Raw genomic sequence first — 22,940 nt, 5'->3', positions numbered from 1 at the left:
GAAGAAATGCCTGGGATTAAAAAAAAGAAAAAGAAATACATTTAAGTTTGGCTGACCCCTGAAAATGATTACAGCTCAATTTTAGAACGGTGAATTTCGCATAAGAATTTTATGAATGGCAGTATGCCCTGGCCACTTACTGCTGAACAGAAATTTCTTGTGTCTCCAGTAACAATCAGACAATCCATCATTACGGGAAGGTAAATTCCACAGGAGAGGGGTAATTAGATGGAAACTGTGTTCAATGACTAGCAATTTGTTTTCTGAAATTAACACTGCATGACGTTTTACTTCTGTAACCCTCCCGAAAAAGCGGGGGTTGGCTGGGGGAACTTTGTTTTCCTCCCCTCCATTTTGGTACCTCTTGGTCCCTAATTTGCAAATTTCCCCATTGCAATGCTGTTCCGAATAATTAAATCTTCTAATAGTCTGCATAGATACTAAGAATAAAAGTGTAAAATAAATCTAAAAAAAAAAAAAAAAATCATCACATCCCACTATTCCTTTTTGCTACAGAAAATCCTGTATCAAAAATTTCTCAGAAACAGGACTTAAGTCATACTGTAATTCACTCATGCACACAAAGCTTGGAGTTCCCCATTTAATAAACATTATTGTAATCACATCAGCCGAATTTACACGAGATCTAGGCTCGGTTCTGATTATTTTACGGAGTACACGTGGTAGATTTTATTATGTTACAAACTGGAGTTAAGAGAAACTTGAGACCAAGTTCCACAAAGCACAGTGCAACATTTTAAAGAGGGATAAAGGAAGCAAAACTGCCAAACATTCAACTCTTTCTTTTCTCTTCTTTTGCCAGGACAACAAGATAATTTTGCTAAGACATCAGTGCGATGGTGGGGTTTTGTTTCTTTGGGGTGGGGGGGTTTTTTTGGGTGGGGAGAGGGAAGGATAAGGGGGGAAACTTAAATGTGGGAGGAAGGAATTGTAAGGAAAATAAGAAATAACAGCCACAACCTTTTGAACTTTTAAGGGCAGATTATAAGTCTACGATATTTTTGATAAATTCTGACAAGGAAAAAAAAAGAGAAACAGCATCCTTTAAAAGTATATTGAAGCAGTGATTTTAAACAAAGAAAGCAGAACTAGAACATCTTAAATTTTTAATCCTTTCTTTACAGGTTACCTAGCCCACTTTTGATTAAGAAACTGTAGAAAGTTAGTAACAGCCACAAGTTAACACCGAGAGGTGGCACTTGTCAATTTCCCATAGAGTCCTGCTTTGTGGTGTGTCTGAAATGCACTGCTCCAGATCTTCTATCACACATGGCTGACATCAACTCTGTCAGGTTTTTTTTTTTTTTTAGTCCACTGGTCGCTTTTCACCATATTTCTTTGTAAACTCTTCAGCGTTCTTACAGAATTTTTTACGGTCCTTAGAGTATTCTTCGGCTAGGTCGGCCCGAAGTGGGTGCTCAGGCTGGGGGTCGTTCACCAGTGCTATGAGGGACTGGATTACTGCCGGAAAAAAGCACGGAAGATGTCAGTATTGATGTGTGAGAGCCGGGTTGGGGGGGGGGGAGAGAGTATTTCAGTACACCCAAGCCTATTGGGTTTTTTTACTTTTAAACAAGCAGAGGTTTTCAATCGCCCATGGCCTCCCGCTAAAGGTGCTACTAAAACCACATAAACAAAAGCTATTAAAACCCACGAGAAGTTGAACTTTCAAACTGCAGCCCTAAACACTGATGGATTGAAGCTGAAACACGAAGGGAGGAGAGTGTGAACCTGACAATCATTCTGGGCTTGCTCAGCAATGGTTTGGCAAGCTGGCGTTATCACATCCAAAAGGGTCCAATGTCTGCTTGTATTTCTGACCAACTTAGGAGAAAATAGGGAATTAATCTCATGACTGTGCAGCGATAGTGTCCTTTTCCCAGGTTTACTTTGCAGTTCCTTTTTCATTTCTCCCAGCTTTCAATAAAGAGTTTGTACATTATAATAAATTATTATTATTATTATATGTCAAAGAGAAAAATAACTATCAAACTTTTAGAAGACATCGGAAGACAGCCCTGTTTAGGGAAGCTTTTAATGTTTAATAGGTTATTGTATTTTAGTGTTCTGTTGGAAGCTGCCCGGAGTGGCTGGGGAAACCCAGCCAGATGGGCGGGGTATAAATAATAAATTATTATTATTATTACAGAACTGCTGCTGTCAAAGTCTAACCATGGTACAGCCAAGGGTGTCAATGTTTTGTGAGGGTTTACGGTCAGAAGTTGTATGCCATCGCTTGTGGCGGCTGCATCCCACCGCCTGCAGATAAGAACTAAAGCCCTCATTAAACAAAACCTTTTACAGTTAACTCTTCTTAAGTTCCCACTAAAAATATAAATTAGTCTGAGAGAAACCATGGCCATCTGCTGGAAGTCTTACCTTGATCAGTTTTGGTGGCGGGCTTCCAGTTTTCAGCACTAATTACTGGCAAACAAACCTGCCCCTTTTCATCGATGTTAGGGTGATAGATCTTTGTTTTAAATGTAATCTTGGGAGGTTTGAATGGATACTCTGCTGGAAAGTTGATTTCGATTCTGAACGCACCCTTGTCGTACGGAGGATTGTCCTGGAATGAGAAGATATTGAGAACAGTTCAATACAGGACAGGTAGATTTCAGAGGAATCACCCACAAAATGTTGGCTTCAGAACTATGGCTGTAATGTTTTCATTCATACAAACATTAATATATGAATGATTCAAAATCAATATACCAGGAGTTGTGTTATGTGTCACAGAAAAGATGCCACAGGAGGAGTCTAGTGAGGAAGTTGGCTACTAGAAGCAACATGCAGGACAGTGTTTTGCAGAATGAACTGGAACTTGGGAGATTTGTACTGAACTCTAAAAGCTGTGGCTTGCTAAAAGAAACCAGCAACAGAACTGCAGGCCAGGGGAGACAAGAGAAAGGCTTTTCAAAGCAACTTGCTGTCACTGGAAAAACACCACCGCTGCCTCCCTCCAAGGAGAGTTTTAAGTGTGGGAATTGAGAATTTCCATGCCCCTCTATTCCGTCATGTGTAGCTTGACCCACTTTTAGAATTGCCTTCCTGGCTATCACTGAAGCTCTGTCCCCACCCAAGGACACATTTATTTCCCCCGCTGACTTACCATGATAAAACCTCATTTTCAATAACATACAAATACATCATAAAAATATAATAGCAGCAAGGATGGGAGGGGTAAACAAAAAACAGCAAGAATCCAACAGCAGCAATGAGGAGTCACCAATTATCCATTGAATGACCTGGGGATTGGAACAGCTTTTGTTTGGTGTCTAAAAGGTAGTCACTCCCTGTCAAGCCTTCAAGAAGGATATTCCATAGATCAGATTTCTGGGGTGCCGCTACAGAACAGCCCAAATACCCTTTCCTTCAAAGGCCAGTTCTTCAGTGAGTGGGAACAGGACCAGCACCCCATAAATCCGACTTGTGTATGGAATACCCTTGCAGTTAAAAAACAACAACGAAGGGCACAATTCCACATGTTTCCATTCTATGATGTGTGGTTTGTGTAATGAGTATCCCTCTAGCGCTTCCTACCCTCCTTCACTTCAAGCCTTCTCCCTGCTCATAGTACACCCACGCCATGCTGTCCCTCTGGCTCACTCAATATATGCCTCCTGGCTCTTTCTACTCCTCTCCCCTCCTGCTTCTCTCCCTGTTGATCACTCCTAGCTCACGCTCTCTGCCTCATTCCCTGACGCTGCTGCAATAACAGCGTTCTCTCTACCAGGAAATAAAAGCATCAGGGAAAGAGCTGGATGCCTAGGCCGCGTGGCACTCACTAGACACAAAAGCCGGCTGCCATTTTTGCGCCTCACTGGTCTGAAACATCGTGTTAAAAACCAAACTTCCCCTAAAGCTGAAGTTTAAAATTCAGTAAGGAAACCTGCATTCAAGAGCAACACCAGTTAAAAGAACAAATGAACTAATGAATCCATGGAAACAGTGGCTGAAAGGAACCAGAAGGCAAAGACAGTTTGAGATCATTTAAAAATGGGAGGGGAGGGATTAAAAATTACGCAGGAACATCTCTTCAGGGAGGCGAATCCAATGGCCAGCACTCGGAAAGCCCTGCACTGCCCAAGAGGCTTAGGTGCTTGTGTTGCTGACTGAGAACGCCACATGGCAAATCACAACTGAAACCAAGGGATGGAGGGAGGCTTACTGCACAAAGGAAAACATCTTGGAAAATCCCCCCTCTTTTGGATCCATACCAAGTGTGTGCTCATAGATTCAGTAACCTTTAAAATTCTAGCCATCCTGCCTCTAAGGCAGGAGCGGCTAGACATCAAGTTTATCAATGCAAAAGATGGGCAGGCCTCTGAAGATCCACAAAGCTTAGGAATGTTTTTAGCAGCAGGATGAGATTGAGGTCACCGCTTATCCCCACATTTCCTTTCCTGGTTAGCTTTCTTCATTTTGGCAGCCTAATTTTAAATGGGAACAGTCATTTGTTGTTGCTTTCATTGAGCAACTATCCAATCGGACCGAACATGGGTTAGAGCTCAACGTCGAGCCTACTAAATGGTGAAAGCGCTGGCGAAGAGGACCTTCTTCGCCACCTCTTTTGCATCTGCAGAAAACAGCAGCAGACCTCTTTAGGTGGTCCGCAATCTAACAGAACCACCTTCATCATTTGGGTCTGGTGAGAAACCCAAGATCTCCTGCAATGATTCTGCAAAGTTTTTTGCAGATAAAGTCACTCAGATTCGGAAAGACGTAGGTTCTGCTGTGGTAGTGAGGCCAGGGTGGGAAAGTGCTAGAGTCCTGTCTGGTCAAGTTGCATGGGATCAATTCCAATCTGTTACCTCTGAGGATGTGGACGGGTTATTAAACCGCTTCTTTAAAAAAAATATTTGGACCTGGCCAATATGGCCAACTATCGCCCAGTCTCAAATCGTCCATTCTTGGGCAAGGTGATTGAGTGGGTGGTTGCTGAACAACTCCAGGCACGCCTGGAGGATGCGGACCATTTGGATCCCTTTCAATCGGGATTCAAGCCTCATCATGGGACTGAAACTTTAGTTGTGCTGGTCAATGATCTCTGGTGGGCCAGGGACCAAGGTGAAAGCTGTTTCCTGGTCCTGCTGGATCTTTCAAGAGGCCTCAGACACCATTGATCATGACATCCTTCTGGACTGTCTAGAGGAGTTGGGAGCTGGGAGCACTCTCCTTCCTCCTGTGTCCAGAAAGTGATGTTGCAAGCGAGAGTGTTCAGACCCCTGGGCTCTCACTTGTGGGGTGCCTCAGGGCTCGGTCCTCTCCTATGCTTTTTAACATCTATATGAAGCTGCTGGGAGAGATCAGGGGGTTTGGGCTGGGTGTTCACCAGTATGCGGATGATACCCAGTTCTACCTCTCCTTCAAAACTGAACAAGTGAAGGTCCTCCTGTCTGGAGGTGGTTGGAGAGATGGATGGCAGCTAACAGATTGAGGCTGACTCCTGACAAGATAGAAGTACTGTTTCGGGGGGACAGGGGGCAGGCAGGTGTGGGGGACTCCCTGGTCATGAATGGAGTAGCTGTGCCCTTGAAGGATCAGGTGCACAGCCTGGGAGTCATTTTGGACTCGCAGCTGTCCATGGAGGTGCAGGTCAATTCTGTGTCCAGGGAAGAGGTCTACCAGCTCCACCTAGCACACCAGTTGAGACCCTACCTGCCTGTAGATTGTGCATCCTCTGGTTATCTCCCGCTTTGACTACTGACTATGCGGGGCTACCTTTGAAGGCGACCCAGAAACTACAACTAATTGAGAATATGGCAGCTAGACTGGTGACTGGAAGTGGCTGCCAGGACCATATAACACAAGTCCTAAAGGATCTTCATTGGCTCCCAGTACGTTTCCAAGCACACTTCAAAGTGATGGTGCTGACCTTTAAAGCCCAAATGGCCTTGGCCCAGTATACCTGAAGGAGCGTCTCCTCCCACATTGTTCAGCCCAGACACTAAGGTCCTCCTCCGAAGGTCCTCTGCTGGTTCCCCCACTGTGAGAAATGAGGCTACAGGGAATCAGGCAGAGGGCCTTCTTGGTAGTGGCACCCTCCCTGTGGAACACCCTCCCTTCAGATGTCAAGGAAATAAACAACTATCTGACTTTTATTATAAGACACCTGAAGGCAGTCCTGTATCGGGAAGTTTTTAATGTTTGATGTTTTACTATGTTCTTATATATGCTGAGAGCTGCCTAGAGTGGCTGGGGAAACCCACCTAGATGGATGGGGTAAAAATAATAACATTATTTTTTATTATTATTATCACCAGGTACAAACGACCTCAGTAGCACTTTTGGAACCAAAAGAAGCTGCTTTCACACTCACAGGAACAATAAGCCCTTGCCAAGTCAATAAGTTAGCTTCATCAACTTGGATATTACGGAAGTTCTTCATTCCACATTTGCGGATTTCTTCAAGCTCCTACAAATCAAGAATAACAAAAAAAAAGAATGTTAGAAAGAAAAGCCAGAAAACAGTTAACAGTTTAGGAAAACACACATTACTTTTTTCCTTTCGTATTAAGTAGATGGGGATTGAAAAATGAATCAACTGCTGAACATCACTCTTCTTACTTTTGGTAGGTTACATTTCATGGCTATGCTGAGAGTAAGTTTTGTTTATGTTTCTCTAATTTGTGCCAGACATAAAATAAAATAAATACCACTACTGATAAAAATAATGTACTTTCAGTCCCACTATTTTCAATGAGAAAGATTCCAGCAGGTACTCCCACTAAAATTACTGAGACTTGAAAGTGCTTCACATACCCCAAATGCAGTAATCCATAGAAGAACCAAGCATATGTCAGAATTATATCAGCATACTGCAGTATATTACCTTGAGGCCAAAGCCAAGAGATGAAGATTACTATTGAATAGGTTTGACTGTTTTAAACCAATGCAGTTATTAAATAATTAATTTAACATATTGCAATTGTAACCCACTTTTAGATTCTTTTTGTAATGAAAAAGGGGGACAGTGTTTGTTAAAAAAGTAAAAAATAAATAAATCATGATTTAAACACACCAAGAGAGAGAGAGAATAAAAACCCTAGAGAACACATCAGGTTCCATCAATCTCAGAGGACAGTCCATTCCTCATATCACTTGGGGCAAAGACTACATCAAAGGCGTGTCCTGCCTGATGTGTTGGACCAATGAGCATTTTAGAGAGACGCATAATTGTCACGGAGACCATGAAGTCTCTAGCTGTCTCAGTATCTTCTGTGTGGATATTGAAGTCCCCTAGGAATATCATCCTGGCGTGCTCCAACAATACCCCAGAGACCACCTCATTCAGCCCTGCTGGGCAACAGGGAAGTTTATGGTTTGGGAAGGGAGGCAACTTTCATTTGCATTTGTTTTTCAAAAAATGTTTAATCCAGAGGTATTGCACAAGAGCGTTACTCAGCAATGCCAACATTCTGACGAAGCAGCACTGCTATTACATTCTCCAATGTTATCCCCTGCATGTTCGGGTCTTGAGAACAGCGTTCGAAACTCGCACTGCTCTAGGTGCATTTTGTGACAGGGAATTTCATTAGTGTGAGCAGTTTCTGAGCTCTGGGCGCAGTCCTGCACCTAAGATTTCAGATTAAAACTGCACAGTGGAAGGAAAGGAGAGCCTTTTTCTGCCTCCTCACTTCCAGCCACTCTCTGAAGAGACCCTCTTAAGAATATCAGGGAGGGGGGCAAGGGAAGCATGGCTTTGTTTTCTGCCGTCTTCAGATGAGGACTAGACCATGTGGGAAATAAACATAAGATTTTAGCTGCAGTTCATTCATTTTCAGCTTTCTATTCTTTATTTAAAAAGCGCACCTAGCACACCTGTTGTTGCGCCCATAACCTAGGTTTAAGGTGCCATTTAACTCCTAGCTTTCATACCTCAGTTTCTAACACTGCTAGAGAGCACAGGTCATCTGAACTCGGTCGAAGAAATTTTGAAATGCCGTCATACTTAAGTTGCCCCAGTGTGCCTGCTTACTTATGATGTTGTGCCATAATCTAGTAGCAGGTACACTGACTGGGAAGTTTCATCACAAAGAGACAGGTGCAAACTTAGCTATGGTAAGGTAAAGGGACCCCTGACCGTTAGGTCCAGTCGCGGACGACTCTGGGGTTGCGGCACTCATCTCGCTTTATTGGCCGAGGAAGCCGACATACAGCTTCTGGGTCATGTGGCCAGCATGACTAAGCCGCTTCTGGCGAACCAGAGCAGCACACCGAAACACCGTTTACCTTCCCGCCGGAGCGCTACCTATTTATCTAATTGCACTTTGACGTGCTTTTGAACTACTAGGTTGGCAGGAGCTGCGAGCAAGCAACAGGAGATCACCCCGTCACGGGGATTCGAACCGCCAACCTTCTGATTGTCAAGCCCTAGGCTCTGTGGTTTAGACCGCAGCGCCACCCGCGTTCCTTTAACTATGGTAGGTCACAGCTATTGCTATTGCCATAGCAATAATACTTTACTTCTTGTAAGCTTGCTGAAAGCTAAAGGTAAACAGACCTGGTATGGTGTTTCTCCACTGATCCCAAGTAGAACACATAGGAACAGCAAAGAAAAGGCAAACACTGGCTATACTGTCAAAAGCCAAAGATGCCAGCAAATAATAACTGTATATAAATAGAGGCTGGCATTATGGAAAGACATGCTATCCAAACTTATATGAACAAAGGGGACAAAGAGCACTGAAAAGGATTCTCAAACTTCATCACAACAAGCCTTCCCAAAATAAGCTATTCACCTGGCAAGACTCATCCATGCAAGAAGCCCTCACATCAGTAAAATGGGAAGGACAAAATGAGATCCCATGCAGAAAGCATACAGACTGATTCTACAGAAGCAAAAGCATGTGGTCCACTGACTTCCCCTTCCCTAAGGAGACACTGTTTGTGTAGTCAAGGAGAATTTATTTCCCTTGGAAACTGGCCAGGCCTCCCTAGCAATAGCCTACCTGAAAGTCGTGAGAACCCTTTGCTTTTATTTAATGCATTTTACCACACTCTTTTAACTGAAAAGGCTCTCGGAGCAGCTTACAATGATCCGTAGTAACACAGTCCTCGCCTTCAGACTTACAAACTGAAGAGCGTGACACACAAAAGAGAGGAGGAGGAGATTGGAAGAAAACACACACATACTCAGGTGCCAATTCTTCACATTTCTGCTGTTACAGAAATGACGAGGAGAAACAGTTCAGGTAACCTGGTGGAACTAAAGACAGGGGATCTCTCAGTCTCTGTAGCCTGGTGTAAGTGATATAACCAAGCTGCTTTATTAGGGGCCTAATCTGATTATTTAGTACTTAGGTATCACCCATAGACCTAAAATATATACTATGTACTTTTGGCTTCTATTTTTACATAATTAAAATGTTTTTCAGGGACAGCTACTAATTACTAATGGACATTGTGACTGGTAATTTTACTAGGGACAAGGGCTATGAGGGGGGCGGGAAGATAGAAATCATCCCATTTTTAAACTCTAGCTCCCAGACTATATACCATCTAGCCTATTATTGTCTACTCCAGCCTCCTCAACCTGATGTCCTCCAGACATGTTAGACTACAATTCCCATCATCCCTGATTATTGGCTATGCAGGCCGGTGCTGACAGGAATTGTAGTCCAAAATAGCTGGAAGGTACCAGGTTCAGAAGGACTAGCTTACTCAAACTTGCAACAGCTCTATCAGGTCTTAGGCAAAGGGAAATCCTAGGAGATGGCAAGGATTGAACCAAAAACTTTTACATGCAAGCATTAGCCTCGGCTACTGAGCTATAGTCCTCCCTGTTGTATTTACAACAAAGCCAACTATTAGCAGATATAAGGTGAGTGACCAGGACTTAAAAAAAAAAAAAGCCTGATCCACCTGGATTTATCACTGGTGCCTACTGTCATGATGTACCCACACAATAACAAAAAAATAACTGCAACTTTTGCTGCATTTCCATGAAATGAAAAAGTACTCTGATGGAAGTCCATTGTAAGGCTCAATGTATGAAAAGGTAAAGGTACCCCTGCCCGTACGGGCCAGTCTTGACAGACTCTGGGGTTGTGCGCCCATCTCACTTAAGAGGCCAGGGGCCAGCGCTGTCCGGAGACACTTCCGGGTCACGTGGCCAGCGTGACGAAGCTGCATCTGGCGAGCCAGAGCCGCACACGGAAACGCCGTTTACCTTCCCGCTGGTAAGCGGTCCCTATTTATCTACTTGCACCCGGAGGTGCTTTCGAACTGCTAGGTTGGCAGGCGCTGGGACCGAGCAGCAGGAGCGCACCCCGCCACAGGGATTCGAACCGCCGACCTTTCGATCGGCAAGTCCTAGGCACTGAGGCTTTAACCCACAGCGCCACCTGCGTCCCGCACAATAACAAAAAAATAACTGCAACTTTTGCTGCATTTCCATGAAATGAAAAAGTCCATTGTAAGGCTCAATGTATAGTTATTTTTAAAATGTCTCAGTAAACTGCTAAAACTGTGCAAAGCTCAGTCCAATCTGACATGGCACTCTGCAAACAGCTTATTGTACACCTATGGAAATAAACATAAAACAAGCAGGAAACAGCCAATGGAATGCGAAACTTAGGCAACAGGTTTTTGTTGAGTCTCTCCTTTAGTGTGACTAATCACTTCCCTTAGTATAGAAACTAGCTACTGTTAGTATCAAGGTTAATTCAAATCACCAAGGAAAAAATGCCAGATTATAATCACAGATTTCTTCAAATGAGCCTATTGGCTGATCATATACTTAAATGCTAATTGACTGCTGCAATCATAAAAATATGGTAGGCTTTTGCAGACAGATGCTAGCTGGAATACTCAAAGGATCTTCTCCTTTTCAGGTTTCCTTTCTGTTTTGATCCGCCTGTCTCCTTATACAACTGCCCTTTTCTACCTGACTCTTGCCCCACAAGGAAGTACAAAATCTCAACCAGAAGAAAGGTCTGGTAATCGTTACTCAGCAGTGTTCTCTATGAGACTGAAGGTAAAGGCCCATGAAATGGTCAAATGCTTACAGCAGGCTTAGGGAACCTAAAGCCTACCAGATGTTTGACTACAACTCTCATTATCCCTGGCCACAGGCTGGGATTGATGGGAGATAAAAACCTTCAACATTTGCGAGACCACAGGCTGGCCAGTCCTAGTTTACAGTACTGAAAGAACCAACTGAAGAGATCAGACTGCTATTAAGCACACAAAAAATGAGTCACAGTCACCCAGATCTGTCAGTGGATGACACCTGTGGCAGTCTGCCCAGCCCCTGGCCCTTAGCAACAAGCGATAAAGTAGGTACACAATCTATTGTGCCATGCAATGATCAACAAAGCTGTTTTCCCCACAGTTCTTTGTAAGAAAAAGCAATTGGTTCAGTTTTAAGCGGTTACTTTAAGAGAGAAGCTTCTCATAGCTGAAACTCAAATACAAATAGTCTCCACCTCCCTAATCCTAAACCAATTAGGCATTTTGAATCAAAATGTATTTAAAAGTCTTCCTAATTGGAGCAATTAGAAAAAGCTAACAAAAAATGATATTTAAGGAGATGTGGTTCCATACTATTTAATGTGAACGAAACATTATAGTGCACACATTTAACAATTATGTGTTTTGATAGCCTATCAATATAGTTATGACTACATACAGAGTTTTGTCTGAAGAACTGTCAAGATATGTATCATTACAAGGCCTCTGGCCTGCCAGTAAACAAACTAGTACAGACAATAAGAGGGTCTCAATAAGACATGTAAGGGCACTGAAAAAGGCAGCCCAGCTGTTTGTAAAGAAAATAAGGAGGGTCTTCAGATATGGTATCTGCTCAGTTGTTCACACATGGCTATTAAAAGTTCACTCAGCACTTGGGCTGTGCATGTATATATATTTAAAAACATATATGGGCAAGGCTAACACTGAAAATGAACAGGAAAAGGGGACTCCTGGTTGTCAGAAAGCAATCTGTAAGCCTGGCCTTCCACAATCTGATGCCCTCCAGGTGTTTTGAATTAAAACTCCTATTTAAGCCAAGCCAGAGTGGTCATATTGGGGAAGATTAAGGGTAAAAAAAAGGTAAAGGACACCTGGACGGTTAAGTCCAGTCAAAGGTGACTATGGGGTTGCGGCACTCATCTCTCTTTCAGGCTGAGGGAGCCGGTGTTGGTCTGCAGATAGTTTCCCGGGTTATGTGGCCAGCATGACTAAGCCGCTTCTGGCACAACGGAACACCGTGACAGAAACCAGAGCGGACGGAAACGCCGTTTACCTTCCCGCCGGAGTGGTACCTATTTATCTACTTGCACTGGCATGCTTTCAAACTGCTAGGATGGCAGGAGCTGGGACAGAGCACCGAGAGCTCACCCATGGTATCCCAAAGGCAGACAGCAGACTTCCCACATCTTACTGAACCATCTTCAGAGATAGGAAGCAATGCCTTCAGTAGCATAAAAGGGGCTGACCTAGTAATGGCCAGGAGGGCACCACCCTTTCCCCTTTCTGATACAAATCAGCACAAGCCACAATAACTGTATAAAGTGTCCCATTTGCTCGCATTTCTGTGAAACAGAAAGGAGTGACAATGAAGAATGAGATTGGGATATAGCAGTGAAATCTGGGGCAGCAGTCAGGATTTGGGGAAACAGCTACTCTGGCACGTAAGAGGGTGTTCAAAGAGGAGTCCACATGATGGGCAGTGGAAAGGTCCGGGGAAGATGCTCAGATCCAAAGCGGAAACACTGGGAATGGTGAAGGGATTTTGGCCGGCAAAATGAGGAAGGGTGGTACTGGGATTCCATAGCAAAGTTTTGTTTTGCTTAGAAGTTGGCACCTCCACACCACCAGCGATTCCCACCTACCCACATGTGATAAATTGGGGGTGTGGAACCCAGGCCTCTGCCAAGTTTTGTCCGGTAACCCATTTTTATTTGCTTAATCTCCATTTTGAAATTCATTATTTCATTTCAAAGCCCCCCGACTTCTGAATAATGGCAACATGGATCACATATTATTGTCTCTCTGGCTTCATACTGAATTTTCAATAGTTGGTGGCTTTTAAAACAAACAACAACAACAACATACCGCCACATTTATTTCTGTTTGTTAACCATTCCTACACCACCTGCAATGTTGTCTGTTGTTGACAAGATTCCGGCGTTGGCAACATGCTCTTCTGGAAGTTTCATGGGGAAAATATGTCACAAATCAGAAGGAAGCAGCTAGCTAGCAATGGATGCTAACATTAGAGCAGTCAGTCCCTTTTGAGGAAATTGGGCAATTTTAAAAGAGAAGCAGAAGTTCCGCAATGCTGAGTGACAACATGACGAGAATCCAGCATATAGTATTGCTTGTAATCTTTACCATTAAAGCACTTCAACCTCCTTTGCTGAAATCACTCATGTACCTTTCACTCTGCACTTTGCCCATCATTTCCTTTTCAGGAGACAAATCCTGAGGCATATCTCAAAGAATGAATCTCCACCCACCAACTAGTATTACTATGCTCAAATATTCCAAATGATAGCACACATTTAGATTTAAAACACACTGGAAGCTCTAACTTTGCATTCTTGCTTCTAAACCTTAAATACACAAATCAATCATAATCTCAGCCTTCACTCTAACGAGACTCTTTCATCAAACAAAGAAATAAAGAAAGAGAAAAAAACTGAGAATCTAAGGAGAGACAAGGAAATGACTGGAAGCTACATGTGGCTTGGAGGCCATATGTTGCCACTCCCAATAAGAAGTGATTCAGAATATCCTCCCCCTCTCCACAAAAAGGAGTTAAGTCTCAAGTTATTGCAATTAAAATTTGAGAAAAGATCCTTTCCTCTATTTTACTGGTGGGGAGGGGAGGAATTCTATTCCCTGTTCTGAATATTGTATGGACTCCCTGTCAGAAGCCCTGCAGAGCCACTGCCAGTCAGTGTAGACAACACTAAGCTAGATGGATCAGTGGGTCTGACTTGGTATTAGGCAGCTTCCTAACTAGGCATATAATTCCAATATGGCTATCTTGGAACTATAATATGTCAGGATACTGTCTGATATTGATGAGAGTATTCAGAACAATGACGTCGCTGTTAACTCCAGAGCCCCCCAGTGGCAGTAACCATGCAAATGCATTTTCAAATGAGACACAGACATATATTACTACGCCCATCTAACTTTGCATAAATTTGAATGTTAATTCAAGCTGGCATGCATATTTAAAAATAGCACATTAGCTAACGTTAAGGATGGGCTAAAACAATGAACTGGGGGGGGGGGTCACAGCAAACAATGACCTGTTGAAACTTCTGTTGGAAGCCGCCCAGAGTGGCTGGGGAAACCCAGCCAGATGGGCAGGGTATAAATAATAATAATAATAATAATAATAATAATTATTATTATTATTATTATTACTACTACTACTACATACAATTCTATTATTTGCTTTCAAATAATGTGTTCAGTGGAGTATCTGGCAGTGAGAATTTAGCTGAAAATAAAGTTAGAAAAGAATATACGGACCACCACTCTCAATCTAATCTACTAAGTTTTAAACTCATTATTTTTACCCAAACTTGTCCCAGTATTATGGTCTACACGACATATATATCTCCTGCCTTTTTCCCTGACAGGAACACAAGGCAGCTTACATATAAAAATAAGAACAGATAAAAACATGGGGAGAATTGTTAAAAAAAAATTAAACATACTATTATATATTTATATTAGTGAGCTTGTGCCCAGTTGCTTGGTGCAGTACCACCACATCAGAGTATCGAACGAAACACACACATATCAGATTTTTTTAAAACAGGAAAAAGTTACTAGCAAAAACATAAATAGCTTGATGAGTCAACAGCTCATTTACAAAAGATCTGAATACAAATGCTCCAAGTTAGTTTCATGGGAGTGTTTGCCGCTGTTAGTTTATGCAGGAGTTCAGCTGAGTAAATGTTTGACTATGTAGCTGTTCAAGCAAAAACTTTTTAAAATCAACCTGCTTGCTATTTCCTTGCCTTTCAGGCAGAAATTTGAAGACAACTGTGTTAACATTTCAATGTTTCTGAACACTCCAAATTTAAAAAGTGAAAATCACAATTTGGGTTTTTTAAAAACTTTTTTAAAAAAAACTTTTTTCCCTAAGGAGCTGGTGTCATTTTAATGCCACAAAATGATTTGCTGTAAACATGGGGCAGTTCCTTTCATTTCACCAACCTTAACTGGTAGATAATATACATGGTTTCATATAGCCAAGAATCTTCTATAAATTTGTATATCTTCCACCAACATAAAGCGGTCCATTTCATTTCCACGAGAAACAGAAACAAAAAGGTTCTCATGGAAGTGCTCTGCAGGGGTCATTTCAGCTCCCATGATGGTGGCAGCACTTTAAAGGAATTTGGGTGTTTATGCACAGAAAACGCAGAGTACCTTCTTATGAGCTCTGCAGCAGCCCTTCCTTTGCCCCACACCGCCATGAGGGGGTTTGCTGCATGCCCGAACTACGACAATGTACAGATTTTAACATGCAAATGACACAATATGGTAGCAGTACACACAACCCTGAGACAGTGGCTGGCAGAATTGGACAGAAGGACTCCACCAATAGCAAAACAGTGGCCAAAGGACACTGCTATGCTGGGACTTGCCCATGACCTTCAGCACAGAACAGCTTTTTAAGGAATGAAACAAGGCCACTACCAGCCCTTTTACATTGGCAACTTATGTTTACTGAACAAGGATCTTGTAGCAACACCACCACACTCTTGGGCAGATGGTCTCAGGTGCACCTCAAACGATTTTTATGGGAAAATGATTGCATACTAAATAAATAAATAGTTTGAAGAAATGTTTAGTAAAACAGCATTAGGCATATTGCTGCTTTCCCTGCTCTTACACTGAAGTATTAACAAATAAATTTTCTATATGAATTATCCTACCTCTGTCATTTACCATTTTTTTATTTACATCCTGGTAAAATGACATTTGACAAAGCTGAACCGTGCTGGCCCATTTGCCCCCAAATGTAAAGGGTTACTGTGTTGTATTAGAAACAGGAGTTTGAGCCTGCTTTGGCAGCTGTTTGACTGAGACACCGGAGGCCACATTTGGTCATACTCTGTACTAGAACAGAATCAACCAAAGAGGCAGCCGCTTTGAAAACAGAAAGGCCAGTATTTTGTCATAGCTTTAGTTAGCCTCTATCTGAACCCATGCTCTAGATTCAAGTCATCAAAATTCTATGGTATAGATTTCAATTACTCTCTCTTGGTACTGAGATATAAATTACTAGTTAAATCCATAATACAAGAAAAGGAAATATTATTTGTAAAACACTACATATATTGTATGAGAATTAGAGTTCATACAGACAGATCAGGGAGTGCATGACCCAACTACACTTTTGTTAGTCAAAAGCAATAGCATGTCATCTAGTCCTCAGATAATAGTCAAGATATCCTATCATTTTTAGTTTAAATCAGGGTGCGACAGCACACCAAGACTGAGCGTAAGTGCAGAGCTAAGGTGGGAGTGGGGGGAGTATTAAAGCATTTAAAGAAAGTTGTGGCAAAAATGGTTGCCTAATCCGCATGTGAAAAGATGCTATTACTTAACAGAACCCGTGTTGGAAACTCAGGTATATAAGCTAGGCACCAAATGGCTTCTGAAACCAAAGTTACAGTCACCAAAATGGGATGTCTAGCTGCCATTTGGGGGCAAGAGACCTCAAGAGACCTCTAAAGCCTTATTTTTCAAATGATGGACTGAGTGTGATTCTCAGTTAAACATCTGGCTAGTTCAGATGACAACCTTGAGCTAGGTTAGGAGCTTTGAGAACTTGAAGAAGAAAAGTCCCTTGATCCAGGGACAGTTCACATATATTTTGGCCTATTCCTTCCTCTTTTTCTTATTGGTGACTGCTCCTACCCAGGCTGCACAGAAAAAGCCTTTTGGTTCCAGAAATTGATTCCAATTGTGCAGATTAAATATAACTGATAGAATTATACAGGATGTGGTATTAGTATGTGAAAATAGTTCAGATCCAATGATCCCCAGGCATGCACCTCCAGGCATCTTTATTTGGTCAGAAGAGTCTGATAGCTAGGTGCATAATGTACCTGGTGCCTGGCTAATTTTGAACACTGAGCAGAACAGCCTCATCAGCAAAAAACAAACATAAAAAACCTATGGTACAGGAATTGCTGCTGAGTGGCAGCCTAGTTTGGCATGAGCAACACCTCCAAGAAAAATAAACACTCTTCTTCTTCTTTGGCGATCACTCGTAGCCGAGTAAGATTGTCTTCCATAATAACAGTTTTAACATGTTGTGTGGATGCCTGATGATCGTCTTCCAAAGCAACTACTCCATTCCGAACTTAAAAATGGAAAGCGTAATGCTGGTGGTCAACAAAGGAGGTTTAAAGACTGTCTCAAGGCAAATCTTAAAAAATGTAGTATAAACACTGACAACTGGAAAACAGTGGCCTGCAAGCGCTCCAGTTGGAGAGCAGCCTTTAGCAAAGGTGTCATGGCCTTTGAAGACACTCAAACTCAGGACGCAAGGGAGAAATGTGCTAAGAGGAAGGCATGCTTGGCAAATCCACACTGTGATCAACTCCCGCCCGGAAACCAATGTCTCCACTGTGGAAGGACGTGTGGATCCAGAACTGGCCTCCACAGTCACTTACGGACTCATTGTTAAAACCGTGTTTATGGAAGACAATAAAAACATTAAAAACTTCAGAGGTGTGTCTGGCTTACCACCAGTTACAGACCACTTCCAACAGACACAAGCTGCACTTAAGACAATCACCTGCCATGAAGCTATTGAAATAGCAATGGATGAGCTTACTCTAGGGTAGGGTGGGAAATGATGACTCCACTTCCATTTAGTGTTCAGAAAATGAATTAACTTCTAAACACAAGTACAAACTTGAGGAGAGAGCTCTAGATTCCATGTAAAACCAGGTTTCAGATGTCCACTCACTGTTTAAAGCAGGAGTATTACCCAGGCAACATTAACTGCAGCCAGAATGGCCAATGGCAAAGAATGATGGAAGCTGGAGGTCCAACAACATCTGGGGTGCCACAGATTCCCCACCCCTTCTACTAAAATATATTCTGGAAATGCTCTAAATGGCAATTCTTAACATTTATATTCCATTTACTTACTTCTGTCAACCACCTAACCGTCTGAATATGTAATCACCCTATTTAAATTATCTTAAAAATATTTTACCATGGGGAAAGGTTTGCTATGACAAGGCCTGAGAATCTCTGCTTTCCAATAAATTCCAGTTATTTCAGTTTCTGTAGATAGTTCTTAGTAGTTCATCAGTAACTGTCTGTTTCAAAATACTATATAAAAGAGTGTATATAAGATAACTCTTGTAACATACAGGAAGTTTATTATAATATTTTCTTTTCTTTCAGATTCAACATATACTTTTGTAAAATGCTAATTCTCATCTATATGCCCAGATCTAATTCAGGGTTGTGGAACCTGTAGCCCACCAAGTTAAAAATAGAGGGAATGACAAATTACAGAAGCCAGTCAATAAAAGGACACACAGTCCCCAGAATTTCTACTGCTTTACGCTGCCATGATGCTATCTCATATTATGGAAACTTTATTTTAAATCAAAACCCAGTATCAGACTAGTAGTGGTAAATACAAGTAGAATTAAATAAACATAAAGGAGGGGTTCGTTATGGACAAGATATGGACATGGCTCAGATACAAAATACGGTACCTGATAATTATTATTCTGTGAAGCTCTCACTGAAATCAACATTAAATGAGCCATGTTTAAGTTTTAGAACCAGTGAGGAATATAATTGGCAATTTACTAATAACTTCTAATAGAGTATATAGATTAAAAGCAACTTAGGTTAAAACTACGTTTTTAGTCCGTGCTTCATTCAGCAAATATTATTAAACTGAGAAGTAGACTAAGCAAAGAACAGACCCTGGAGGGGAACATTTCAGATATAAGTATGAAAGTTTCACTTTCCTTTTCAATCAAGAATAATGTCCTTTCTTGGCCTTCTTCAGAAGGAAATGCTGATTACACCAACTCCTTTGCTATAGCAAACAGATATGCATGGGCGGTGAGGAAAGATTAACACACAAATGTATATACATGCTGTGGAAGCATTCTGTACATCTGTATTATTAACATCAGTAGCTCAGGCTTACAGCAAGGGAAGGAAACCTTTTTTACTGTCAAAGGCCATGTTCCCTTAGGGGTAATCCACTGAGGGCCACCTGTCAGGAGTGTAAAGGGCCACAACCAGTTTTGAGCAAGGCCTATGTTATTCCATCTTTCTGCCACACCCTTCTCTCTCTCCTCCTTTTCCTCTCCATCTAGTGTGCTACCAGGTAGGGGGTTAAGAGAAGATAGATCTCTTTTGCAAGAGGCCTGAAATAATCACTGACAAGAGAGATTTCTTCCCCTCTCCTTTCATTGCTCCATTCATTTAAGCATATCCCCACCCGTTTCCACATCTCTTTCCAGGTTCATCACACACCTACACTTAGGCCGAAGGCTGCAAGCAGTCCTAGGGCAAGAATTTGCCCATCCTGGTAGACAGCATCAGGACCATGCTGGAGAGCTGCATGTTATATTTTGTCCAAAATTACTTATTTACCATATGCAGCAAACGGCTTGAGAACTACAGCTCTAGTTACAATCTCTACAGGTCTAAAACACCAATATTATAATTATGTGTGTAAATCCTACCAGCAGGTATGGGTTCAGAAAACACACTGAAAGTCCTGCACTCTCTCCTGTGCAGACTGGTCACTATTCATATATTTGCCTCTTAAACTTTTTAGGAACTGCATACTATTAGTCAAAAACATGCAAATAACTGGTTTAAGGACAGATGGGTGGTGCGGGTGGGATGACAAGGAAAAATAGTTACTCTTATTATAATTATTTGTTGAACTTGTATACCACCCTAGACCCGTATACCTCAGGGCGGTTCAATCTTCCTCTAAAAGTACAAGACTATTATTTCTGGCATATCAATACAGAGAGAGTGGATTTAAGTATTTTTTTTAAATTAAAAGAACAGGTTATTTCTTGAAACAAGAACCCACCCCAACTTTTGCTTTACACATAAGCTTAAAGCCATGCTGACAGTAAAAACTGACTACACAAATGGTAAAACTGTTAGGATTTATATACGGTTGTAAGAGCTTCCCAAGTGAAATCTGTTCCCAGTCAGCACCTAAGAAGAATTAAAACAATTTCAATGACATAATTTATTCAATTGTCCACACATTTCCCAAGTTCTGGACAGTAAACTTTACTCACCAAATAAATTAGAAAGCAACCTTACTATGCCTGTACCCAATTATAAACATAGTTCATTGACTAAATGCCATATAACTAATTACATATGCACAGAACAACAACAACAACTTATTATTTATAAGCCACTCTGGGCGGCTTCCAACATTTTAAAAATACATTAAAACATCAGTCATTAAAAACTTCCCTAAACAGGGCTGCCTTCAGATGTCTTCTAAACGTCAGATAGGTGTTTATTTCTTTGACATCTGGTGGGAGGGCGTTCCACAGGGCAGGCACCACTACCAAGAAGGCCCTCTGCCTGGTTCCCTGTAACCTCATTTCTTGCAGTGAGGGAACTGCCAGGAGGCCCTCGGCGCTGGACGTCCGTGTCTGGGCTGAACGAGGGGGGTGGATACACTCCTTCAGGTTTATGATTAAGAATCTCTTAAGCAAAACAAAACCAACTTTTACTCATGACAGGTATCTTAGAAGAGGCATTCCCTCTTGTGAAAGACAAAATGAGAAATGCCTCTTCTATGAAGAAGCTTGCCACTAATGGGAATTTGATGAACTTGTGATAAATTCATCAGGGGCACCTTTTTCGTCAAATATTGCAGCGCAATTATAATACAATCTGTCATGCTACAACAGCTGCAAAAGCCGTATCTGGATGTAAACTATACGAGTTAGAGAAAGGAATGCGTTAATAGTGACGCAAAAACTGATGATGCATATGCAGAACAGCTTTTAATCTGTGTTTATGAAGGCTGTGGAGCAAACGTCACACTCTCATCCTAGATATGACTGTATCACTCCAGGGGAACAAGATAGCCTCCTCTGGACTAGTACAGTGTTAATCCGTTGTCGGGGCAAAACGAAACTAATTCACAGGATATGTGTCATCTTAAAAAGCCTAACCGATTTGGGCTGCAAACTCACTTAGCCTAGTCACACTTACTCCCAAGTATACGCCAAGCCGTTATTGTGGCACATGCTTTCCAAAGCTCCCACCCATCCTCTTTTGTTGCCCATCCTTGCCGGTGGGTGGGGGGGGGAAGAGATCTCCTTCCTTACATAACCCCAGAACCAAATAAAAAGCCACCGCTTTGATCCCGTGCCTGAAGAAGAAAACTTTGGAAGATCTGAAGGCTTTTTGAAGGAAGGCCGCGGGAAAAGGAAGGAGCCACCCCCACCTGAAGTGACTTTTGAACCCGCTTTCAGCTTCCTCAAGAGAGGGAGGTGGCGAGAAACGTGGAAGAATTCCCATTCTTATTTTAAAAAGGGAAAGAGAGAGATCCACCCCACACGGCCTACTGGATCAAAAATAACGATTTATTCTTTATTCCCCCCCCCCTCCACAGTTCCCACAAAGGACCGACTTCGAAAGAGTCTCCTCTTTTGTAGCGTTGGAAGCCACCACCCACCTCCTCCCTCCCACTCCCGGCGACACTCCGCCCCGAATCCGAAGCGGGGTCTGGGCTCGCCGCCTTCCCTCCTCCCCGGCCCGGCGAGTGGGGTGGGCTGGCTTGGACGGAGGGGCCCCCCAGCTCCCCCGACCCGGAGACGCCCCAATGGACGCGGGTTGCCCGGAGCGAGGAGGAGGAGGAGGAGGAGGCCACTGGCGCCGCCATCCCGCCCTTTGCTTAGTCACCGCGGGAGCCCCTTCTCGGGCCGGGGCTGAGGAGGGAAGAGGCGGTGGAGAAGCCGCCGCCCGCCGGCCTGCGGCCCCTTCCCGAGGCGCTCTCGGGAGCCGAGGCCTACGCTTCCCTCAGGCGCCGGCGGAGGAGGCGAAAAAAGAGAGAGGGGAGAGCGAAGCGGAAGCGGCTCCGGCGGCCCGAGCCGGGGGGGGAAAAGCGGGGGAGCGGGGGCTTCGGGAGCCGGGAAGGGGCCGCTCTCCTCCGCCGCCCGGCCCGCGAAGAGCCTCCCGCCGCTCCCCACCCCGCCCCGGCCCTGCCCGGCGGGCGAGCTCTCGGATGTTACCTTCATCAGCCTCCTGCTGGCCGCCATCTTGGATCTGCTGCCGCTGCCCCACAATGCATGGCGGCGGCGGCTGCGGACGAGGCGGCTACATAGACCCGGCGCTTCCTGGAGTTGACACGCGCCGGGCGGGAAGGAGGGAGGGGGGAGGAGGAGGAGGAGGCGAAGGCGCGCGGGGGAGGGGGAGGCGTCGTTTGGGGGTGGGGGGAGTCGCCCTCACCCCCCCCACTGAGCTCCACGATGGGGTTATAATGGGGCAGGCACCTCCTGCCCATAGATAATGCAGGCACATGATTTTGTAAATTTTTTTGTAATTTCCAGTTTTGTAATTTCAACTTTATTATTATTTTATTTTATTCTTGATTTTCAATTTTATACGTTTCCATAATTTTACGGTCGTGTTTTTTCCAAAAATTATTAAAGCTTCTTGCAGAACAATTTACATACTACATAAAAAACATACTGCATAAAAAACCGCCACACAGACCAATACCATACCCTCGTAACACTAACAACATACCATTTGACATCACAAATTTTACAGTCCTTTTAACCTTTCAGAACTCCTTCCTGCAGCTCCTTAATTATTATTTTTTATATATTTTCCTGCAGATTCCAGATTAACTTAATTTGCTCAGGGATTCATCTATTTTAGATGTATGCTCTTAT

At 43.0% G+C, this 22,940-nt stretch overlaps 1 protein-coding gene across 1 annotated transcript; it reads right to left on the bottom strand.

Moving 5' to 3' along the window:
- Positions 1 to 1,110: 1,110 nt before the first annotated feature.
- On the bottom strand, positions 1,111 to 22,346 carry UBE2L3 (ubiquitin conjugating enzyme E2 L3). The gene is made up of 4 exons (XM_081893528.1): positions 22,275 to 22,346; positions 6,341 to 6,436; positions 2,401 to 2,587; positions 1,111 to 1,482 (listed from the first exon to the last, which is right to left on the bottom strand). Exons 1-4 carry the CDS (start codon positions 22,299 to 22,301, stop codon positions 1,328 to 1,330), a joined length of 465 nt encoding a protein of 154 aa, XP_081749654.1. The 5' UTR covers positions 22,302 to 22,346; the 3' UTR covers positions 1,111 to 1,327.
- Between the last annotated feature and the right edge of the window lie 594 nt (positions 22,347 to 22,940).

Source organism: Podarcis melisellensis (assembly GCF_964234715.1).
Source record: "Podarcis melisellensis genome assembly, chromosome: 16".
NCBI classification, from domain to species: domain Eukaryota; kingdom Metazoa; phylum Chordata; class Lepidosauria; order Squamata; family Lacertidae; genus Podarcis; species Podarcis melisellensis.
Note: the sequence above shows the minus strand (reverse complement) of the source record. Positions and strands in the feature narration are given on the sequence as shown.